Source organism: Sardina pilchardus, chromosome 6 (genome assembly GCF_963854185.1).
Source record: "Sardina pilchardus chromosome 6, fSarPil1.1, whole genome shotgun sequence".
Classification (NCBI taxonomy): Eukaryota; Metazoa; Chordata; class Actinopteri; order Clupeiformes; family Clupeidae; genus Sardina; species Sardina pilchardus.
In genome coordinates this window covers 9,813,670-9,836,712 of record NC_084999.1, presented here as the reverse complement: position 1 = coordinate 9,836,712, position 23,043 = coordinate 9,813,670, and the positions used below count along the sequence as shown (strand labels likewise).

Below are 23,043 nucleotides of genomic sequence, written 5' to 3'. Positions count from 1 at the left end.
TGAGCGTAAACAGTAAATATATCTCGCAAATGACCCACACACATGCACATACACACACAGGCACACACATAGAAACACACACACATAAACATTGGTACCCCTCTAACACACACACACACACACACACACACACACACACACACACACACACACACACACCACATGTATGTGCATTATTGGATGATGAGATGTCTGGGGTTGCAGAATGAAGGTGCTCGGGCCCGTCATCGCTGTGTGCGACTATATTTCTGTTTGTGATCTGAACATTTTTATTTTCTTTTGGTTCCTGTTTTTTTCTTGTAGTCATTATGATTCATACTCTCTTAAAAGAGCTGGGTAAATGCTTTACACAGCTTGGTTTTATTGAAACCAGCTCTTAAATTGGCTGTGAAACAAGATGGTAATTATCAAAGCACAAGTTGGAATCATAAAAAGGGGGCATTGAAAAGCACCAGGCGTTTGTTTGTTTTGGCATATCAGTTTTCTTGTTCAGTGGAGTTGTGTTTTTATTGTTTTTGTGCTGTTTTTTTTTTTCATACTCTAATTAGCAGTTTTGAAGGCACTCAGCTGAACTGGTTGCCATTTCTGTCAAAACACTTGTCTAACACATAACATTAATTTCTTCAGGCCTAATTGGAATCCATTTAGCTGACGACACTAATCATTGGCTCTCTTCTGAACAGCTGACTGATTAAATGTGCACATATGCACATTAGGAAATGTTTCACTTGTCAATATAATGACACTCTTAGTGCAAATGAACCTAATTATGAAGAGCCTTGTTCAGTTTGTGATGTGACTCAGCGATCACTTGTTGAGAGCAGTGAAGCTGTTAGCTCTGTGAATGTTGCCCTGTTTCAGAGCCACCTCATGAGGGGAATGTGTTTATGTGCCACACATCGATTGGTTGCCATATAACGATATCAAATATCTTGATATGATAATATTAATTGATTGTTTTAACACCACAATAAGTCCTTTAATAAGTCGATCGATGTTTATAGCGCCACAGTCATTCGTTCCTTGTGAAACCCGGGCCTACATCCAGTATTGGCCCATTACATGGGGTCATATCCTGTAGGAGTCTGGCACAACTCTGAGAGAGTGTGAGAGAAACAAAAAAGAAAAAAAAGTCAATAACAGGTACTTGTACTCTCCTTGTGTCAAGTGCGTGGTTGTGTCCAGAGGTGATGTTATTTGATTGTGTGTTCACTTCACAATGGGGCCTTCACATATCTGCCGACTAAAGGAGGCACAATGCCTAATAGCTTTCTGTACTCTTGCCCCTATCTGTTCCTCACAGTGCTCTGGCACAGAGAGAAATGTCTCAGTTCCTGTTTAAGATGTGTTAACATCCCTGTATCCTCATTCATCTACGTATATACAGTGAGGAGAACATGTATTTGATACCATGCTAAAGTTGACTAAAAAGAGGAATATAAAATCATCATTTGACAATTGATCTTAATGTCTTAATTCAAAAATTGAGTAAAAATAAAACCGCTAACTACCCCAATTTTCTTTGTGAATGAAGAATGTTTCGTAAATAAATAAATGTTCTTCCTAAATGCTAGGGGGAAGGAAGTATTTGACCCCCAATGTAACCCTATGGGAATTTAACACATAGGGTTAACATTGGGGCAGGCAGATTTTTATTTTTTAAGGCCAGCTATTTCATGGATTCAGGTTATTATGCATCCTGATAAAGTTCCCTTGGCCGTTGGAATTAAAATAGCCCCACGTCATTACATACCTTTCACCATAGCGAGAGATTGGCATGGTGCTTTTTGCAGTAGGCCTATTAGCCTGTTTGATGCTCATTGAGCTCAATGCAAATCAAACAGGCTAATAGGCCTACTGGAAAAAGCACCATGCCAATCTCTAGCTATGGTCAAGGGTATGTGATGATGTGGGGCTATTTTAATTCCAAAGGCCAAGGGAAATTTATCGGGATGCATAATATCCTAGATCCATGAAATAGCTGGTCTTTAAAAATAAAAATCTGCCTGCCCCTATGTTAACCCTATGTGTTAAATTCCCATAGGGTTACATAGGGGGTCAAATACTTCCTTCCCCTAGCATTTAAGGAAAACATTTATCTATTTACGATACATTCTTCAATCACAAAGAAAATTGGTGTCCTTGGCGGTTTGATTTTTACTCATTTTTTAAATTAAGGCATTAAGATCAATTGTCAAATGATGATTTTATATTCCTGTTTTAGCATGGTATCAAATACATGTGCTCCTCACTGTACATACGTTTTTCCATAGGGGATGCCATGTTCAAATAAGGAACCAGACTGACTGAGTGTCCCTCTCTCTCTCTCTCTCTCTCTCTCTCTCTCTCTCTCTCTCTCTCTCTCTCTCTCTCTCTCTCTCTCTCTCTCTCTCTCTCTCTCTCTCTCTCTCTCTCTCTCTCTCTCTCTGTCTCTCTTACTCTCTCTCTTCTTTTTCATGTCTTCTTTTGCCCAGTATGGATTATTTATGAGCAGGTGATGATAGCAGCGTTGGACTCCTGTCGGGACGATTTGGCCTGGGTAAGTGATTTTTTTTCTCTCCGTTCTCTTGTTGCCTTTAAAGATCAGTAGGTCCCCTCCTCTTCCCCACCCACCTCAAAAGCCATTCTTCACAGTTTAGGCCTGGTTTGTCACCCTATTTGCCAGAAGCAAAAATGATTTGTATCCTGCCAAGAAACATCACCCTGTCTATACTTTGGAAAAACAATTTGCTGAAGATTGGCACAAAGAAGTGGTGGGGAAGGACCTAGGGAAATTGACTCCACTGAAAGCACTCTGTCTTGAATGGAGCTGAGTGGATCTCAACTTTATTGGTCTGTAAATGTAGGAGAAGCCTTTTCAGCTTTCCTGGTTTTTTTTTTCTTACTCTTCTTACGTTCACAGACTCCCCCACTCTCTTCCAGAGTATTCGTAAAATATTGATCACCAGTTCAACGCTGATGCCCATGTTGTGTTTTGTAATGCACATTCAATTTGCCCAACACATCATAAAGGCAAAACTGGAATAAGGGTCTTTTTGACTGGAAGTGTATACTGTCATCTGGCTCAGCACAGCTTTATGGTCTATGGACAAAGAAAATTGAAAACATCAGAAAACAAAAAAAAGGGGAAAAAAAGACAGCCTTGCCCTGGCCATGACTTGGATGGTTCAGCTGAGTCCAGCCGCAGAGCGCAAGCTTTCCATTTTGCCCAGGAAAACAGTTTGATGTGACGATAACCATTCCTCACCTCTCATGTCACAACGGACGTGTATGTGAGGGGAAAAAAAAACAAAGGGGCAGCTCACTCCAGCGGAGGAAAAAACTGGTAAAGGGAGCATCCTGTCCCAACCCTTTTTATAGCCAGCGTGGAATTGTGGGTGCCCACAGAGTAGCATTGTGAGTTCCCTTCCACCTCAGTGTTTTTTTTTTTTTTTTTTTTTTCTTAGCCACGGCCTCCTTCTCCCCCACTCCCTCCCTCCCTCCCTCCCTCCACCCTTACTCACCCCCACATCCTTTTCCCTCGTCTCCACAGCTGTATCGGTGACTTGTTTATCGTGGAACTTTCGAAAAAGGGAAAAATGTCTCCAGTTCAGCCCACTATTTTTTTTTAAGAAGCTGTCAGCTGGAGACGTCACGCCGATCGCTTGACACGTTTTAGGGTAGATATTTTATCACGCCGAATAGCTCTGGCCATAAACAGATGAGGGGGTGAGAAAACATTGGCGCTGACCGGTAAGAGGTGGAAAAGGAGATGATGTAATACAGTAAAATTTCTGCTAGCTCGGTGTTTGGGAATATCACTGTTAATGTTGCGGAGCTCCTCGACGCTCCCGCAGAAGACAAACAGGGCTGACTCGAAGCCACAAGTGCCTTGTTATCACCAGCGTGTGTTATGGAGAGAGAGGAGAGAAAGGGGGATTATGTTTCCACGCTTTCACACCCCTGACTACCAAATACTGTAGCATCGTGTTTTGTTGTTGTTGTTGTTGTTGTTGTTGTTTGGTTGTTTTGGTGACCATTCACACCTTCCCATTTGAGTGTATGTGTGTTTATATTGCTCATGTATTACATGTCTGTCCTCACTGTGGGTTTTTCTTCAACTTTCGTCCACCTCACCTACCGCCTCCTTCCCTCCTTCTCCTCCTCCTCCTCTCCTTCCCTCCTCACCCTCCTCTCCCTTGTTACTTGCAGAGTTGTCTACAGGAACTGAAGAGGCAGTTTCCAGATAGCCACAGAGTGAAGCGATTAGCGGGCATGCGGCTTGAGGCTTTGGAAAGGTAAGAGGGCCATTTACGGTACCAACTTAGCAGCAGGACCTTGGAGCGGTGTTTTGAGATTTTGGTGTGTGTGTGTGTGTGTGTGTGTGTGTGTGTGTGTGTGTGTGTGTGTGTGTGTGTGTGTGTGTGTGTGTGTGTGTGTGTGTGTGTGTGTGTGTGTGTGAGAATGAATGAATGTCTCGAGGGTGTACTGTGGAGGGGCAGCATGAGAGGCCTGTAAGCAGATCACCAGTGGCAGACGAGGTGGGAATTCTGGGGGGTGGGGCTTGTTTATCCTGTAAACCACCGTCCTGTTGGCAAAAAACGCCAAGAGAGGGAGTAGTGTGCTTAGTCGTCCTGTGGCTGTTTTTTTTTTTTTTTTTTCTTTTACTCCCCTTGAGTGAGGAATTCCCAGGAAGGAAGTGGTTGCTCCCACTAGTATTCTAGGGGTCCTGTTTTCTTTCTTTCTACCCCCCTCCTCCCTTCACCCTCTTTGTGTCTCTCCTTTCTGCTGGGTCTGTTTTTGTCTCCTGCTGAGAGCGACCGTCTGGGAGACCTGTGAAAACAGTCGCCACACAGCCCAGGGTCAGCTTTAGATTGGTTGTTTCAGTGTTTTTTTCCCCCTTTTCCATTTGCTCTCCCAGTTAAATCACACACACACACACACACACACACATACGTTACCCTCTCATTTTAGGCAAATAAAACACATAAGGCTCATGTGTTTGTTTGTCTTTGACTTGCCTATCAGTCGTGCGAGGCTGTATGTGATAATTGAGCATGATTGTCCCTGCACAGTCAGATTAAATAAACTCGCAAATTCTGCAGTAATTGGCATCAGACGGAGGTCCCATTTAAGTGAAGCCCCACGCCCCCCCTGCCCACCACACACATACATGCATACGCACACACACATACGCACACACACACGCACACACACACACACACACACACACACACACACGTGTGTGTGCACTTTGTCACACTTGCACACATTTAGAGACGGCCCCGCCAATCCCTGAAAGTCTCGACATAAATAAAGCCAATCAAAGTGACTTGAGACTAGAGTGACTGCCTGATGCCATCTGAGTGGTCCCGCCATCACCCCTCCCTATCCCACCCACCCACTCCACCACTATATAGTGGAGTAATAAAGTGGATCAGAGGGGAGGGGGTGGCCTGGTGGAAATGGGGCTGCTGCGTTGTAATGGGAACCAGAGTGGCTTCTGTTGGAAGGTTGTGGGGTTTAAAAAAAAAAAATGCTTAAAGAAACAAGCAACACAGGTTACACAACACACTTAAAGCATGCCGCTGGCAAGTCTGCATGGACAACGATGCCGGATTGGTCATTACCCGTGGGGGAAATCATAAGAAAGAGAGTGGACACACTCGGTCGTTTCCACTTATTCGATCTGACAAGCAAGCTGCAGCCCTCAGCTCCTCCACTTCTCATGGGTCTAAAATTTGCTGCGTGATTTCATTTTTTACAGTTCATAACTTTTCTTTTCAAGCGCAATCAGTGGGATTTCCTCCACAATTTCCCTTTTTCATTACGTCTCAATCCCATGCCACCCCACCCCTACCTCAAAAAACAAATAGCAGTTTAGTTGAAAATGTTTACGCAATTGGCACAGTTATAGCGACCCCCCCCCCCCCTTCTTCTCCTCTTTCATCCTTCACATTTCCATTATGGTCATGTCCGATCTAACGGTGCCCTTTTGTGATGCCGAACTTGAAAAGTAGCAACAAATCTGTGGAGGCAAACACAGTCTGATTTGTTTAAAAAGGTGAATCAAAGCGAAAGGGGTGTAATCATTGCACACACAGTCAAGCCAATCAGTGGGGGCACTGCGCCGTGCCGTGCCGCGCCGCGCCGCATTTGTGGCACTCTCCGGGCGGACCGCTTTCTTGAGAGGCTGCAGAAGCATCTCCCAGCTCTGGCCATCGGAGCGGAGCTGCAGTAATGACTGTTTATTTCCTCCCTTCTCTGGATCGCCGCTGATTTTTACAAGTCCTCTGCCGTAGCCATAGAGACAGCCAGTCCTGTATACAAGAGCTTGATTGCCGTGAACTCTTGTGTGATTTGCACACTACCTAATTTCCCATGACCAGTGAGATAGTGATCTGCTTTTTGTTTAAAGAAAGAAAGGGGGGGGGGGAAAGAAAGCAGTCCTTTTTAAAAACATTCCTTTTCCTCTCTCTCCCTTTCTCTCTGTGTGTGTGTGTTTCAAGGTACGATGACGCCAACAAGCTGTACGATTCAATACTACAAGATGATCCGACCAATACGGTAAGCCAGAAATAAAAACGTATTATTTTTATTACTTTTTTATTTCTTTTTTTTTTTTTTTTTAAACTTTGGGGTTGTGGTTGCGCCATTATTTTTTTAAGAGTCGTTAAAATGTGCTGAAGAGCTTTCGGTATCAGTGGCGTGCATTTGTTTGGTTAAACTCTGCCTCCCCTCCGGATGACCTCAGCCACAGTGCTGATCAGGCACCCGCCCACACCACTGACAAGTGTTTTTGGGGGAACCCGAAAAGCCCAGTGATTTATCACTCTCCATAGTATCAGATGTGTCGCGGGAAACCCGGGGCAAAAATAAATGCTGTGTCTTTGAAGAATTCGTGATTTACGCCGTTGCCCAACCTGACCCCACCTCCCGCCTCTCCTCCTCCGGTCCGTTGGACCTGACATTTTTCCCTTTCCCGAAATCCGGCCCACGTCCTTGGACAAGAACTTTGTGGGACATCAGGTGTTAATAGTCTTTTGAATGTGGTAACCTTTTCCCTCACTTGTTAAGAGCTACAACTTGCCTATGCATCAGATCCCCACTCTAGGCCCTTGATACTGCTTGCTGCAAGGCATGTATTCTGTTTGTGTGCTCGCAATCCGGTCACCGGTCCGGTTTACCCCCAAATTTATATCAGATTTCGGGCTGACGTTTTGCAACACCACGTCCAGGCCACGGTGTTTTGCCAAAGCCTCCACCACCACCACTGCCCCAGCCCCTGCCCCCTCCCCTCCCCACAGTCACCCTGAAACACATTGTACCTGCTGTTAATTGTTTCCATCAGGACATGTGGCCATGCAAGAAAAAATAAATGTTTTAAAGGAGGCTTTTCAAAAGAAAGCATGACCTTATTTGTTTTGGCTTGCGCTGGCCCTGAAGACGCGCAACACGTTTTTGTGTGTGTGTGTGTGTGTGTGTGTGTGTTGTTTTTTTTGCCGCTCCGGCTGTAACACATGGACTTGCTTAGATTTATTAAACATTTTCTCGGGGGCTGGCAAAGTGCTACAGACGAAGCATAGACATTTGTTCTGTGGACACCATGTGAGCGTTGTGCACCTCGCCGACTGTCTCTTTCAAACAAATGGGAGGCTTTGCTGACAAAGTCAATAAACGGTCGTTTGCACTGATGCAGTCACCTCTTCTCTCTCTCTCTCTTTCTTTCTTTCTTTCTCTTTCTGTTTCTCTCCCCTCTCTCCCCCCTCTCTCTTTCTTTCTCTCTCTCTCTCTCTCTCTCTCTCTCTCTCTTCCCCCCCCCTCTCTCTCTATTCTATGCTCCCCTGCTCTGCTCTCCTTTTCTCAGTCTCCTGTTTCTCTGTCCATCATCTGTTTCACTTGCAGCAGTGGAGGAGAGGCACCCCATCCTCTGTCTGCTAACACATTCATTTTATCATTTACCCTCCGTATTTATTTAACTATCTGTTGCTATTGGACCCAGGCAGTCTCATCAGTCTTACTCGGTTAAAAAAGGGAGACAGAGGAGCTAGTGCTACTCTGTTTGTTTTTGGTGTTACTTCGCCAGGGCACCCTCCCTATTCCCCTGGCCCTATTTAAATTGCAAGCACATTGAACACTGTATAAACATGGGGGGGTGGGGGGGCCGGGGGGGCGTTTAGGATAGCAAGCAGCAAACAGATACTATCAAACCAACACTGTATAGTTATGCTCCCTCCCCATATAGCGATAGGATATCTGATAATTGTATAGCCTTGTCTCTGCAGGAAACGGGTAGAATTGAAAACAGTATTCAAGTGGAATCTGGAAAATGTTGTCTCTTCATTTAGCTGAATTACTTAAGAATAGCTGAAGAAAAATGATTTAGTTTTGGCTTTTCCCCCTTACTTTCCTTTACTATGAAAATACCTGATGAAAGGTGTTGGACCAACAGGATTCTTGAATCTGATGGTGATACTGATATATCACCATATTCATTATTTTGCCACCATTTTGCCAACATATTCCCTGCTATATCAGATGGAGATTCATATTTAAGCCATCCAGCCAAAACAAGAGAGAATAGAAAAATAGAATAGAATATATACTTTTTTTATCCTGTGAGGGAAATTCATTTCTCTGCATTTAACCCAATTTAACCAAATTTAACCAAATTAGTGAACACACACAGTGAGGTGAATCACACATTAACCCGGAGCAGTGAGCTGCCAGCCCAACCAGCGGCGCTCGGGGAGCAGTGAGGGGTTAGGTGCCTTGTTCAAGGGCACTTCAGCCGTGGACTGGTCGGGGATCGAACCGGCAACCCTCCGGTCACAAGCCCGAAACCCTAACCAGTAGGCCATGGCTGCCCGGAGAGGTAGTGACTGAGAGACAGGCCAAGCACAAGGTGAACGTGACAGACCAGCCAAGATTGCGAGCAGTGTGACGCGAGGAGGATGTCCCAGCAGAATCGCCCTCTCGTGGGAACCGGGTGCTCTCACCGTCGGGCCGGGCTGCGGGCACCACCCAGGCAGAACCCGGCCCTGGCCCCAGCTGTCAAGGATGCCCTCCTGTGGGATGGGCCCATTTCCTCCCCTGCAAACACCGGCAGCGGCCCCATCGAGATCCATCAGATCCCCCCCCCCCCCTCGCCCTTCCCCTCCTCCACCCTCATCCCCCTCTTTGAAATAAACCTGGGGGTGTGGATTGGGAACGGAACAAACTGCCGACAGTGGCACGTTGTGGGCCAGATTGGGCTTTTCTTCCCACCAGCCAAAGTTCCGTGGTTGGACAGGGGGGGAGAGGGTGGAGTGGGAGGGGAAGAAGCGAGGCTGACATCATCTAGGTCACCTGTCTGTGAGTGGAGAAATAAGAGTGCACACGCGTGGGTGTTCGCAAATCTGTGTGAAGTGGGGCTTATCTCATCACTCGGTGTGTCTGTGTGTCTGTGTGTGTGTGTGTGTGTGTGTGTCTAAGTCTGTGTGTGTGTGTGTGTGTTTTTTCCCCCCTTTGCTGTGTTGAGAAGAACATAGGTGTGGACAAGTAGAGAATGACGGAGAGAGACAGAGAGACTATGCAGGAGGGGGAGAGAGAGAGAGAGTAGAAGGAGCAGAAAAAAGATGGCGGAAAATTGGCCACTACTGTGAGGACTTGTGAGGCATCCCAGCATCCCGCACTCAGATTGGAAACTGAGCTGTTGTAATTACAGGCTGTGGAATAGATGTGGTACCCATTAACCAGAATTGTTGAATCAACAAAAAATTGTTCAAGGTTTCTCTGCCATGGCGGTGTCCAAAAAATGTTCGAACTCTTAGCCCCCTTCCATAGTTTATGTTCCAATACCTACAGCAATGATCTGGCAAAATTCACCAATGCTTGCGTAAATACATTTTATTTATTTCTTTTTTTCCCCTCCGCTAGCGATCTATTTGCTTTCAAAGCATTTTTTTATCGCGGCAGGTTAATATAGTGTCAGTTATTGTCTCACACATGGACTAACTTGCCTATCCAGAGGTGTTCCTTTAATGAGTTATTTATTTAAAACCCAAATGACACATATGGTTTTTGGTCAACACGTCAAATTCCAAGCCACTCATTTTAAGTGGTAATTGGACTGAATAAACACGCTGTTTTTTTGGAGAAAGCAATTGAGGTCGCCGGGAATCTTTCTGAGGTTGACCTAGGGTAAGCTGCCTATGATAATTGTGTGTGTGTGTGTGTGTGTGTGTGTGTGTGTGTGTGTGTGTGTGTGTGTGTGTGTGTGTGTGTGTGTGTGTGTGTGTGTGTGTGTGTGTGTGTGTGTGTGTGTGTGTGTGTGTGTGTGTGTGTGTGTGTGTGTGTGTGTGTGTGTGTGTGTGTGAAAAAGAGAAAGCGGGAGAGAGAGGGACAAGATAGCAATTTACAAAGGTCAAAAAAGCACAGTCACACCACTCATGCGAACCCCCATGCTGGATCCGGCTCAAGCTCACCGCTGGCTTCTCCGACTCGTCCGCATAATTATATCAAAAGTGGTTTTGATGGCCGTGCTTTGCAGCAGTGCTGATTTGAGGGAGGCCACATGCAGCAAAGCCCCTGATGTAAGTGCAGGCAGTGTTATTTTCGCACCATGCATAAAGCTGTCGTTTACAGTAACTCCCTGTCGTAATTTCAGCGTTTCGGGATCCGCTCCACACAGTACAGACCCAAGAAAGGAACACGGAGTAGACTTATCAAAGTGGAGCGAGCTACAGTAGGAGTGCAAACTTGGTGTTGCCATTTTAACAACTCTCGGGGGGTCTTTGCGTCAGCAGAAGGGAGCGAGGTTAATGTGTTCTTTTCCACAGCGTGTTCTTATCTGATGTCAGGAAAACAAAAACTCAAGCAGGGGTGACACAAATGTCTTGGTCCTTCTCTGCTCTCCTTTTTTACGGAGTTGAGTGATGGTGGTGGCGGCCCCCCACAGTCACAACACACACACACACACACACACACACACTGCCAGCCCACCCGCCAACCGCTTCGCCACCCTATGAGAGAGAGAGCGAGCGAGGTGCTCTGTGTAATCTGCTCTAGACGGGAGCCAAGCGTGATTTCAGCGGTGGGGTCCTCACTGTGTGCCTGCCACTTGCAAGCTGAAGAACGCTAATTAAAAAAAGAATCATGACAACAGCAGGATTAAGCGCTCTGCCAGGTCCCACTCCATCATTCCTCCAGAGAGAAGAGAAGGGGAAGGGAAGGGAGACCGACAGAGAGAGCGAAGAGGAGCGAGGCGGTTTTGGAAAAGGAAAACGCTGCGTGTTTTAATAAAGCACCGTGTGATTCGCAGGGCTACTACCAACTTCCATATGTTCGACCGAGTCCCGAGTGGTTGTTGTGAGTAGGAAGGCGTTAGCAAGTACGGGAGGGGGGAGGAAGGGGGAGGGGGGGCAGGGAAGAAGAAGAAGAAGAAAGGGGGCAAGTGCAAGATCCAGATGGAGACAGTGTTTTTTTGGCCTTGTTGACTCAGGGAGGGAGATGGGGACGTGCCCACATGTTAGAAATTTAGCATGAAGCGCGTATAAATTCTGAAATCTCACAAAATCCTCCGTACCCGCCATGAGGGAAAGCACCCCAGAGTTCCGTGCTGTGATCCTTACAGGGGATCTGTGTTTTATGAGCGCATGGAAGGTACAGTAGGGAGCGAAGATATGTGGATTTCTTTCATTTTTTTTTCCCCCTTCAGGACACTCAATACATTTAGTATTGGTGTGAGAAGTACTTGCAAGGAGACCACCCTTTATCGCTTGTCAAGTCGAGACGTATACTCCAACCGACCAAAAGCACGCGAAGCCGTTTTTGAACGCAAATTCCTGCGTGCCGACATTCCCATGTCACCTTGGCCCCCCAAGTGACAAATTAGATATAATTAACTGCCATTTTTACTCGCATACCTTTGGAACGGAGTCATTCGCCCCACTGTTTGGCTCAACCTCTCTTACCATAGCTTGGTTGGCCCACCCGCTTTACTTTTTCAGGCCAGAGAGCCCGAGCAGATTTAAAAGTGTTCTTCACGATCACTAGTACCCATTGATTTAGAGAACCCGAGCAGATTTAAAAGTGTTCTTCACGATCACTGGTACTCATTGATTTAGTGCTGCACACCAGCTGAGAGCAGCTCTTATATAACGGCCAACCTCCTCAAACAGAGGCTGGAGTGTGTTGTCCTCCCTGCTGTGTTGTGTCGCTGGATGGCCTTTTACAGGAGGGCCGCGTTGAAGCAAGGTGAACGGGCAGATAGACAAGCCCTCAAACACCACTTAAACTAACACCGTATCGAATATGTGACCGCCTAGACTGCGGGCAGCATGCCCTCGTTTTGGAATGGATAGTGAATGTGAGAAGGTACTGTATGTGTGTGTATGAGAGAGAGAGAGATGGATGCATACAGACAGTCGCTTAGCAGTCGTTCTGCGCCTTTGTCAGTGTTTGTGAGTGTATGTGTTTGTTGTGTCTGGCTGTAGCTCTGCACAGTAGCGTAGGGTTAGCCCATTGTTGTTATTGAAAAATGCTTGCCAAAAATGTATGCCAAAATCCAAATTTTATAATGTGGCCACACGGTGGCGCAAGCCGCGCAACTGCAGAAAACATAAAGGCACTACATAACTTTCAAAATTAGACGCCTGGTTTTACTAGACTACAAAATGTATATGAATCAATGCACTTGTGGTGCTGTATATTGACGGCTTAAGTCAAAGAGCATGTCTCAAATAAACTATCAGTGTTCAGTTTGATGGCTAGTTAGTCTTATGCAACTTTCCAAAATTGGCTATGATTCTATGATTGGTTGCATTTCTTTGTTGCATCTGTACAACAGGACAGACCATCTGATTAGCTTGTTAAATTTTTCCAAATTGTCTTGCTTCTCAGACAAGTGACTCCTCAAGAAAGAGCTCATTTCGGTTCAAATGAGTTAAGTAATTGTGCGTTGAGTGAGTTTTTGTTTGAGTGGCTCTGCAGGTTCATTTTTGTTCCGTTAAACATGCGTTGGCAATTGCGTGGCATGCCGAAATAGAATGATTTGTCAACGGCGTTGACATTGTGACGTATTGATGAGTTGACTGAGCGAAACAGGGCAGCACCTTGTGTCCAACATGAAGGATCTGGAGTGGTGGTGTCAGAAGACTCCAATTTTAGGGCTTCAGACGTGACTCATAGCCAGCTGTTGCTGGGGTCTGCGCTTAAGAGTGAAAGAGAAACAAGGGATGGCAATAAATCATAAGAAATGGAGGGACATGGGTGGGGGGGGCAGGGTGTCGGCATTAAAGAGACATTAAATAAGTGGGTAGATAAATTATGTCTAAGGAAGAACAGAGGAGCAGTAGGGCTTGTGTGTGTGTGTGGGAGAGAGCAAGGATCCATTCTACCAACAACTGTGCGCATGTGTGTGTGGGTTTTTGAGGGAGAAGGAGTGAGACCCATTCTACCAACAACTGTGTGTGTATGTTTGTTTGTGTGTGTGTCTGAGTGAATTGAGGGAGAGCAGGGCCCATTCTAGCCAAATGCCAGTGGCAGAAATAACATCTGTGGCAGTCGGGTGCCCACTCTCCCCTGCCTACTCTTCCCTCACTCCTGGAAAAAGTCCGCGTCAGAGTGGCCATCGTAATGCCCGCTGATTCAGATTGATGAGTATCTAATCCGCCTTAAGGTCACTTCAACATCAAACAAGACCCGTGCAGAACAAGACGGCCATTTCTAGGCAATAGTTGGCCAGACCTCTATACAGAGCCTGTGACCAGAGTATTACAGCTGAGCTCGGGTGAACCGATTGGGTAAGGGAAGACGAGAGTGGATGTGCCGGCCGCATTCCCCCCCCCCCCCCCCCCCCCTTCTCTCCTCCCCTTGACGTCTCTCTCCTTCTCTCTGTGACTCACCACTTAGACCTATCTCCTCGGGGAAGCGTGCCTGCAAGCCCGCGCTCTCACTCGCTCGTCTGTGGCCTCTCATAAACTGCCATCTTTGATTTGTGCGCCGGCAGCACATCCAGAGACCAGCGCGAGAGAGAGAGAGCCCATATTCAGACATGTCCGCGGCTCACGCCTCTCCTTAGTCCGCCATGATCAAAGCCACACGTCGTTTTTTTTTCCCCTGCCAATGCCGTTATCAGTAATAACACACAGTTAGCGTGAGGTTATTTATGAACGGTGTCATGGCCAGAGGTGCAAACTTGTCAGATCCGTGATGCTTGTACAGTACGTGGGATGATGAGTTTTTGGAATGAGGCGGCAGGGGGTCCAGGGTCTGTGTCTAAGTCTGTAAGAACAGTCAAATGACCGAACTATGCATGTTACGCAAGACAGTGAGAACCTGTTTTTTAGTATGGGGGGGGGGGGGGGGGTTCCAACTTTGTTTTTTGTTTATATGAATTGCATGTTAAGCACAACTTGGATCTTTTTTTTTTCTCAATCGTGACCTGTTCTTTTTTTACTACTTACATGGAAAGAATTCAGATTTAATCATAAGATTTTACTCCTCTCTGACCTTTTCATACTGTGTGGTCAGAGCCATGGAGGGTGCGTCCCACTGTGTGTGAGAGAGGTAGAGTGTTTGTGTGTGTGTGTGTGTGTGTCCCACTGTGTGTGAGAGAGGTAGAGAGAGAGTGTGTGTGTGTGTGTGTGTGTGTGTGTGTGTCTGGTGAGAAACCTGTGGAGGCGGGCAGTGGTCCAGTGTGAGGATTTACTGCCCCCTCAGGAACCTTTAGGAGACACGGTGAGCGGGGGGAGCAAAGTCTGTGTGTGTGTGTTTGGAGGATAACCCCCCCCCCCCCCCCCCCCTGTTCTGCACCTCTTCAAACCTGCCCAGTCCAGCAACAACACACACACACACACACACCACCCACCCACCCCAGAACAACTTGAAATAGTAATATCGCTCACACAAAGCCCTTCCTCCCCTTCTCTGTCTCTCTCACACTCTCACACTTTACACACCCTTGCACCACCACCACCACCACACACACACACACACCACCTCCACACCCCCACCCCACCCCCCTCCCACCCCCCTCCCTCTCTCTCATCACCCCTCTTTCCTTTCTTTTTCTCTGTGTTGTGACAAACACTTGAGACGTGAGGCTGCTAATCCCGCTAATCCGCCTCAACTCCTCTGTGCTTCCACAGGCGGCCAGGAAGCGCAAGATCTCCATCCTGAAAGCCCAGGGGAAGACGGCCGAGGCCGTCCGCGAGCTCAACGAGTATTTGGAGCAGTGAGTGTTTTACAAGAGGATTTGGAGACACACACACACGCCCACCACACACACACACACACACACACACACACACACACACACACCTCCATAGAGTCCCACACACGCGCACACACACACACACACACACACACACAAAGAGAGAGAGAGAGAGAGAGAGTTCCCCTTCCATAACCCTTGTCCTGTCTCTTGTCCGTTTTTTAATTAAAAGGGGTTTTGCATTCACTTTGGGTGCCCTCGACCCAGTCCCTCCGTGTAGCTTCCCTCTATTGTTAGGGCCTGTTTGTCTGAGTGTCTTAAGTGTTCTCTCTCTCTCTCTCTCTCTCTCTCTTTCTCTCTCTTTTTCTCTCTCTCTATCTCTCTCTATTTCTCTCTTTCTCTCTATCTCTCTCTTTTTCTCCATCTGTCTCTGCCTGTCACTTTTTCTCTGCCTTTCTCTCACCCTTCCTTTCTTTCTTTCTTTCTTTCTCTCATTCTCTCTCTCTCTCCTGTTTTCCAGGTTTGTTGGAGACCAGGAAGCGTGGCATGAGCTGTCGGAACTCTACATCAACGAACATGAGTAATGGCCTTTAATATTAAACACCTTCACTTACAACTTCAGCTGAGACGTTAATTAGCGATGCGTCTGGCCGTCCTTACAGCCACAGACTAACAGTAGTACCCAGCCATTCACTATGGGAGGATGAATGATGGTGGCCCAGTTCTTAGTTTTTTAGGACTCTGTGATGATTAGACCCCACTGCTTTCTTGAGCACTTTATGGTACTGGAAAGACTACTGTAAAGCATGCAATTTAACACTAGGGCTCACAATTTGGGTTCTATTGCAATTTTTGACTAACGGTTCGATACATAGGCTACTCGATTTTTTAAACCTAGACATTTTTTAAATAACATTTCAATAATTAGGAACACTACAGGATTAGAATATTTGAAAACCTGTAAACTGGACTGATTGAAAACACTGAATATACATATCAATTGTATATAATAATATACAACATGATATGGTATTACAATTATATTGATATATAAACAACTGATATAAAATGACAAAATACTGAATTTCTGGTAATGATGACCGCACACATTATGCAGATTATAGGTAGGCCTATACACTAATCCAGCGAAACACGGAAGTAACACAAAACCGCCATTACTGCGTGACTGGCTGCTAAGAAATTAGCCCGTTGGTTCCATAGGCGGCTGTTGCAGAGGTTAGCTGTCATTAATACACGTCTTAATACCTTATGTTGTTAATAAATTACCTTTATTGGTAAGTTTTGGCACAGTCTGACATCATTGATCCAATGTTCCCTTTCACCTGACATTTTCTTTCATGAGCGGGATCTCTTGTTAGACATTCTCTGACAGGATGCTTTCATTGAAAAGCACAGGCAAGTGTCACTCGTCACACTCGCAGGCACGCAGTAATGGCGATATTCAAGATGGCAGCGCCCATAAAGTTCGCGCTGGATTAGTGTATAGGAAGGCCTACTATTTCTGTTATAGCCTCAGCTATCAGCAGTTCTGGATGCGACCTGGAAATATTGTAAACAAAGTAGGCCTAGCCTAGTTGGCTAGTTTCTCATACTGTAGTCTACTGTGTGTTTAAGTTTGAAGGTCAACTTGATTGCAAGAGTTTTAAACAAATTTGCCCAGCGTGCTAATGATGCTAAGCGGATTTAATAGCAATTTAGCTAGTTGTTTTGTATGTGTAGTTGCTTTCATGATTGTAAATGTTTTATTTGGATGGGTGAGAGAGTGTGAGAGAGAGCAAAAGAGAGAGAGGGAGAGACGGGCTAGGAGAGGGGATTTAAGGGTACTTCTATAGGCTACTGTTACCACAACTGTGGTAAAGTTGTATGCATAGCTTTACAAGGAAAGGTACAAAAGCTATGATGTTTGGGGTGTTTCGCATCTCTGCTTACTCTCATCACGACAGGCTTGTGGATATCAGTGTCGAAATTTCGGTTTCGATACGCGTATGGTTACAGCCCTATTTAACACACATTTGCTCAGCTGTATGGATCGATGAAGAGCTTACATGAGTGATGGATCCATCATGGAAAGGCTTTGATGTGTGTGATCTGCACATGGGGCTACTGTAGGTCTGGCTGATTCCCCATACCAGCGTAGCTGATTTCTTCAAGCATGATAGACCGATGTAAAACAGTCATGCCAGCCACTAGCCAGCTGCAATGCACATGCAGTTTTACTGCAGAAATGACTATTTAAACCAATCCCTTGTTGCAATTACTCCGCAATATTCATTTGTCACCATTAGATAATTTCATGTTATGGTTTCATGGTGCAGATCTGTAACCTTAGCCTACACTTATCTGTAACACAAGGACCAGAATGTAATCCAGAAGCACCAAATTTGCTATTAGAAAAATAACCACAAGATGATGACAGCAGTACTGTTAATATTTGCTCGGAATTTTTGTTTCCAATCCTTTTGTATGCCCTTGTTTATGTAGTGTGTAGAGAGAGCTTACTCTTCTTATCATCTCAAGCCCTCTCCCGCTCCCCCCCTGCCTCGCATCACTTTCACTCTCACAGCTTGCGAGGGTGGTTACACAAGTGCCGACAGCTTGTTTTTAAACCCTTGGTGTCCTCTCAGGTAATATTTTCCCATGTCTGCGAGCCCTCGAGTGGGATGGCTGCTTGACTCTGCTGTCTCGCTCTCTCTATGAGGACCACTTTGGAAGGCCGGCGAAATGCCTATCTCAGCTTGGGGTCGGCAACGAACCCCCCCCCCCCACACCACCCCTCCTTTGTCCCACGGAGTGGTGTGTTTTAATAGGATTTGCTCTCTTAAGACTCCACTCATAGGTTTTGGGAATGAAAAGAAAGTCTCCCCTGATCACCCCCTCAACTCCCCTGCTGATATCTCTGTTGCCGGGATAGTGGACCACTGGAGCAGAACGTTTGTTAAAAAATCATTTGGGGATGCTTCCCCCTTCACCCCAGCCCCTGGATACCTCACCCCCTAGCCTTCTGTAATTGTTTTGGGGCTTAGGGTGAGTGGTTGAAGGAATCCCAGTTTGCTGTGTTTGTGTGTGTGTGCTAACATGAGAGTATTTGGACTCTGAAGAGAGTTTTCTGTTGGTTACTCTGTCTAAGACCAAATGCGTATGTGCATAAAAGTGTGTGTGTGTGTGTGTGTGTGTGTGTGTGAGTGTGAGAGAGAATGAATGAGCCCTACGGTCTCCCTGGTTGTGTGCGGGCGTCAGCTGGAATGTGTGAGCTCGGCGAGAAGGGCCCATCTTATTGGATGTATAATGTTCTGTTGACGGTCTGGGTGCCACTGCTTTGTCCGTCACTGCCAGGCCCAGGAGGAAATCCAGGGGTGAGCGGATTATCTGACTGCTTAGGCCTGGCTCCACCAATATCACCCCATTCACCCTGACAGACCCCCCTATCTGCAGGCGAGTCAGCCTCTACTCCTGCCCCCCCCCCCCCCTCCACACACACACACACACACACACACACACACACACACACTACCCAGTCTTTGCCCTCGTGTTCCTCTTCCCGACCGCCTCGGAATTATCACTCGTCTTTTTCCCCGAGAGAGAGAGAGAGAGAGAGAGAGAGAGACAGAGAGAGAGAGGGGGAGTGTGTGAGAATGGGTAGCAGTTCTGGAAGATTCCCACAGGGTTAAGGTGGTAAAGTGCCACCCTGTCGTTCCCACCCAGTGAAAAACAGTCTGTCCAGAAGAAACAAGCGGTCACACCTCAACCTTCTCGCAGGCTAGAAACAGACAGAGCACGTCCTCATCCACGGTTAGTGACATCAGAGGAGGTGAATGAGAAGGTAACTTGATCAGCAGTGTGCCATGAATCTTTATTTCTCTATCTGTAGCGTTGTTGTTGTTGTTCTTCTACTTCTTCCATATCACATTATGAGGCTGTGCTCTCTGTGTATTGCTACATTGCTACATAAGGGTGGTGCTATGCTGGATGGCTTTGCTCTGCTGTGTTGTGGTACCATGGGACCAAGAGGACCCAATTCCCTGGGGGTGCTGTGACGTAACTGTCGACACTGCCCGACCCACAATCGGTGGGGACCCAGGTTGGAGTCCGACCCAAGTAATTTCCCGATCCCACTCCATTTCTCTCCCCCACTCACTTCCTGTCCATCTTTTCACTGTTCTGTCACAATAAAGGCAAAAAGTCCCAAAGATGTACTTAGTAAAAAAATGGACCTAGTTGCCCCTTGTGCTGGTGCTGTGTGGACAGGTGCCCCTTGTCACTGGTGCTGTGTTTGCTGCGAGGCCTGCTGCTGCTGCTGGTGATACACCAGCAGTGTAGTCTGCTTCTCCACTGGCTTCTCCACTGGCTTCTCCACTGGCTTCTCCACTGGGTTCTCTGCTGCTGCTGCTGCTGCTGCTGCTGCTGATGGTGGTGGTGGTGATGGTGGTGATGGTGGTGGTGGTGATACACCAGCAGTGTAGTCTACTTCTCCACTGCAGCCCGGCTTCTCCACTGGGTTCTCTGCTGCTGCTGATGGTGGTGGTGGTGGTGGTGATGGTGGTGGTGATAGAACAGGAGTCTGCTTCTCCTCCACTGCAGCCTGGGTTCTCTGCTGCTGCTGCTGATGGTGGTGGTGATGGTGGTGGTGATAGAACAGGAGTCTGCTTCTCCTCCACTGCAGCCTGGTCTTGGTGGCAGCAGCACCACCATCTGAAAGTATTTATGGAGAGGAAGTGGTAATTGTAAGCAGCCTTCAACCTTCCGAATGGCCTGGTCGCTCTCTTTTTCTTTCTTTCTCTCTCTCTCTCTCTTGCTCGCTCTTGCTCTCGCTCTCCCCCTCTCATTCATTCTGCCTCCTCCCATCTCTCATCTTTTCTGCCTTGTGCTGCCTTCTGCTTTTTGATGTGTGTCGAATGCGCTCCAAGTGGACTGATAGCCTTCGCATCTCGTGCGAGGCAGCAATGCCGGCGCTGCCATCGCTTCGCCGTTCCCTCTCGCCATTTGCGTCAGAGCCTAGCCCCCACCACCCCCTCCGCCATCTCACCCCAACACTTTACCCCCTGACAGTCTCCCCCTTTGCCCTGCCAACAATAAGATTGCCGTCAGATTAGCGTCCACAAACGAGCGCACTGGAATGCGTGCAACATCCCCCCCCCCCCCCACCCACCCACCACCACCCACCTCCACCATCTCCACGGCGCTTGCTTTTTGCGGACGTGGCGAGGCGTCGTTATGGATGCAGATGTGTGCGTGATCACGGACCGGCCCCGGTGCCTGGCGTGTGGGGCGGAGAAGGGGCCAGGCTAAGCACTCTCGGCGCTCTCTCTCTTTCTCTTTCTCTCTCTCTCTCTCTCTCTCTCTCTCTCTCTCTCTCTCTCTCTCTCTCTCCCGCCGCCGCCGCCACCACCTCCATCCTTTCCCTGAGTGCTCCTCCATGGGCTGCGGTTTAGGCTTCGGAACAGGATGGAGGCCAGCGAGAGCCAAAGGGTGAACAATAGGGCCCCACTCCATGTCTGTCGGCCTCAAATGTTGTCCATCATTCTTGAGTAGTGCGTGCATACGTGTGTGTGTGTGCGCGTGTGTGTGTGTGCGCGTACGTGCACGCATGCTAGTGGAGTTAGGGCCCGGGGGTTGGGCTGAGGTGGGGTGGGGTGGGGTGGGGTGAGGGGGGGATATAATGTTCACAGTGTATGGTTTTTCCGTCAAGTGGATATTTGGTCAGATAAAGTGAACAGGCGGCCAAAGTTAGAAGCTAGATGTCTGTCTGTCTGTCTGTGTGTGTACGAACTGTAGTGTTGTGTGTGTACACGCGATGACTTGTGTCTTGTGTACTCCCATTATAATAGTGGGTCCCCCATCCAAATATTTTGCTGCGCTTCAGCACATTTGTGAAAATTTGGCAAATGAAAGCACAAATTAATGTGTTTTTCCATCACTACTGTTATACGAATATTGTCCAGAGGGCATAACCGCATAATCAAATGACCGGCCACAAAATATGAAGTCAAGAACTTTCTGCTTTTAATATGTGAAAGTAGCATTGGTGCCATATTAGATGGGAAGTGATAAAATGGCTCTAATGTGAGCAGCCCACAGTAAAATTCTCAGATTGTTCTTTTACAAGAACAGTAATGACCTTCCTTGCACCCTTTTCAAGTATAACATACAGACGTACCACTGAACGTGATCTGCACGAAAAACCGTCTGAATCTCGATTTCACCTCTGTCTGTACGCAACCACTTGTGTCACGTATAGAAGCTTTTTTGTTTTGTGATAGTGGCAGTTATTTCCATTCAAAAATGCATTCCAAACAGGTGATACTTGTGGCTCTGAACCTTGAAGGGATGTCTGTGTATGGACGTATGTATGTGTGCCATGTACTGTATCCTATGCCCCCCTGCATTATGGATCATGTGCATTTGCATGCAGGCACTCTGTGCGGACGTAAGCGGGCCTTTTCCTTTTGACAGTTTTGCCTTGAAGGGGAAAGTGAATGGTGTCTGTGTGTGTGCGTGTGTGTGTGTGTGTGTGTGTGTGTGTGTGTGTGTGTGTGTGTGTGTGTGTCTGAGTGCACCGCGGACTGCAGATTAGTGTGAGGGGCGAACAGCTCAGCAGTCTTGTCGCGGCGGTGATCTCATCCAGAGGAGACGGCACGTAGCAGGAGCGGCAGCAGCTGCCCACCGCACGCACGCACGCACGCACGCACGCACGCACGCACGCACGCACGCAGCCCGCGCTCCACGGTGACCTCAGGAACGACGCTCGCGCTGCGAACTCAGACAGACTGAGAAAGAAGCTAGAGAGAGCGTGCGTGGCAGAGAGCAGTTTGTGTGTCTTTGTGTGTGTCTGTGTGTCTGTGTGTGTCTGTGTGTGTGTCTGTGTGTGTGTGTGTGTGTGTGTCTGTGTGTGTGTGTGTCTGTGTGTGTGTGTGTCTGTGTGTGTGTGTGTGTGTGTGTGTGTGTGTGTGTGTGTGTGTGTGTGTGTGTGTGTGTGTGTGTGTGTGTGTGTGTGTGTGTGTGTGTGTCTGTGTGTGTGTCTGTGTGTGTGTGTCTGTGTGTGTCTGTGTGTGTCTGTGTGTGTGTGTGTGTGTGTCTGTGTGTGTGTGTGTGTGTGTGTGTGTGTGTGTGTGTGTGTGTGTGTGTGTGTGTGTGTGTGTGTGTGTGTGTCTGTGTGTGTGTCTGTGTGTGTGTGTCTGTGTGTGTCTGTGTGTGTCTGTGTGTGTCTGTGTGTGTGTGTGTCTGTGTGTGTGTGTGTGTCTGTGTGTGTGTGTGTGTCTGTGTGTGTCTGTGTGTGTCTGTGTGTCTGTGTGTCTGTGTGTTCGTTTGTGCTCAGGCAGACTGAGAGGAAGCGAGCGAGGTTTTAGAGGGTGGCAAGGGAGCAGGAGAAAGCGGAGGGGGAAAAAAAAGGCAGACAGATTGATGCCGTGCGTCTCCAAATGTGGTGGAGATCTCACACTCGGAGCAGCTTCCCTGGCCCGCCGCCCCGTTCCCTCCAAACACCCAGGAACGAGGAAATGATGGAATGAGTCGGCGACGGCCTCAGGATGATGTCAACCTGCCTGCTGCGTCCGCGGTTTCACCACAAGTCTGCGTTAACGTCGAGCGCCGCTTTTATTTTCACAGCCTTTTTCTCTCTTTTTCCTCCTCCTCCTCCTTTTTTCAATTATGGATATCGAAAAGGCTGGTTTCCTGGACGGGGTGTTAAACGCAAAGCCAAATTTAGTCCAGGATAAGACTTAATCTGTGAAGTCATCCCGTTTTAAGTGCTCCACACCGCTGAACTAAACTCTTACCCTGTGTGTGCGCTTCGCCTGTGAGCTGACACTGTGCTAGCGGTCACACACACACAGCAGTACAGTAGGTACTCA

The 23,043-nt window shown here is 47.4% G+C and overlaps 1 protein-coding gene across 1 annotated transcript in view; it reads left to right on the top strand.

Moving 5' to 3' along the window:
• emc2 (ER membrane protein complex subunit 2) overlaps positions 1–23,043 on the top strand; it is a 38,010-nt gene that overhangs the window by 4,591 nt on the left and 10,376 nt on the right. The window contains exons 3-7 of the mRNA XM_062538374.1: positions 2,475–2,539; positions 4,192–4,277; positions 6,489–6,546; positions 15,111–15,196; positions 15,696–15,755. Coding sequence (XP_062394358.1) covers positions 2,475–2,539; positions 4,192–4,277; positions 6,489–6,546; positions 15,111–15,196; positions 15,696–15,755 — 355 coding nt within the window. The remainder of the gene's footprint in view (positions 1–2,474; positions 2,540–4,191; positions 4,278–6,488; positions 6,547–15,110; positions 15,197–15,695; positions 15,756–23,043) is intronic.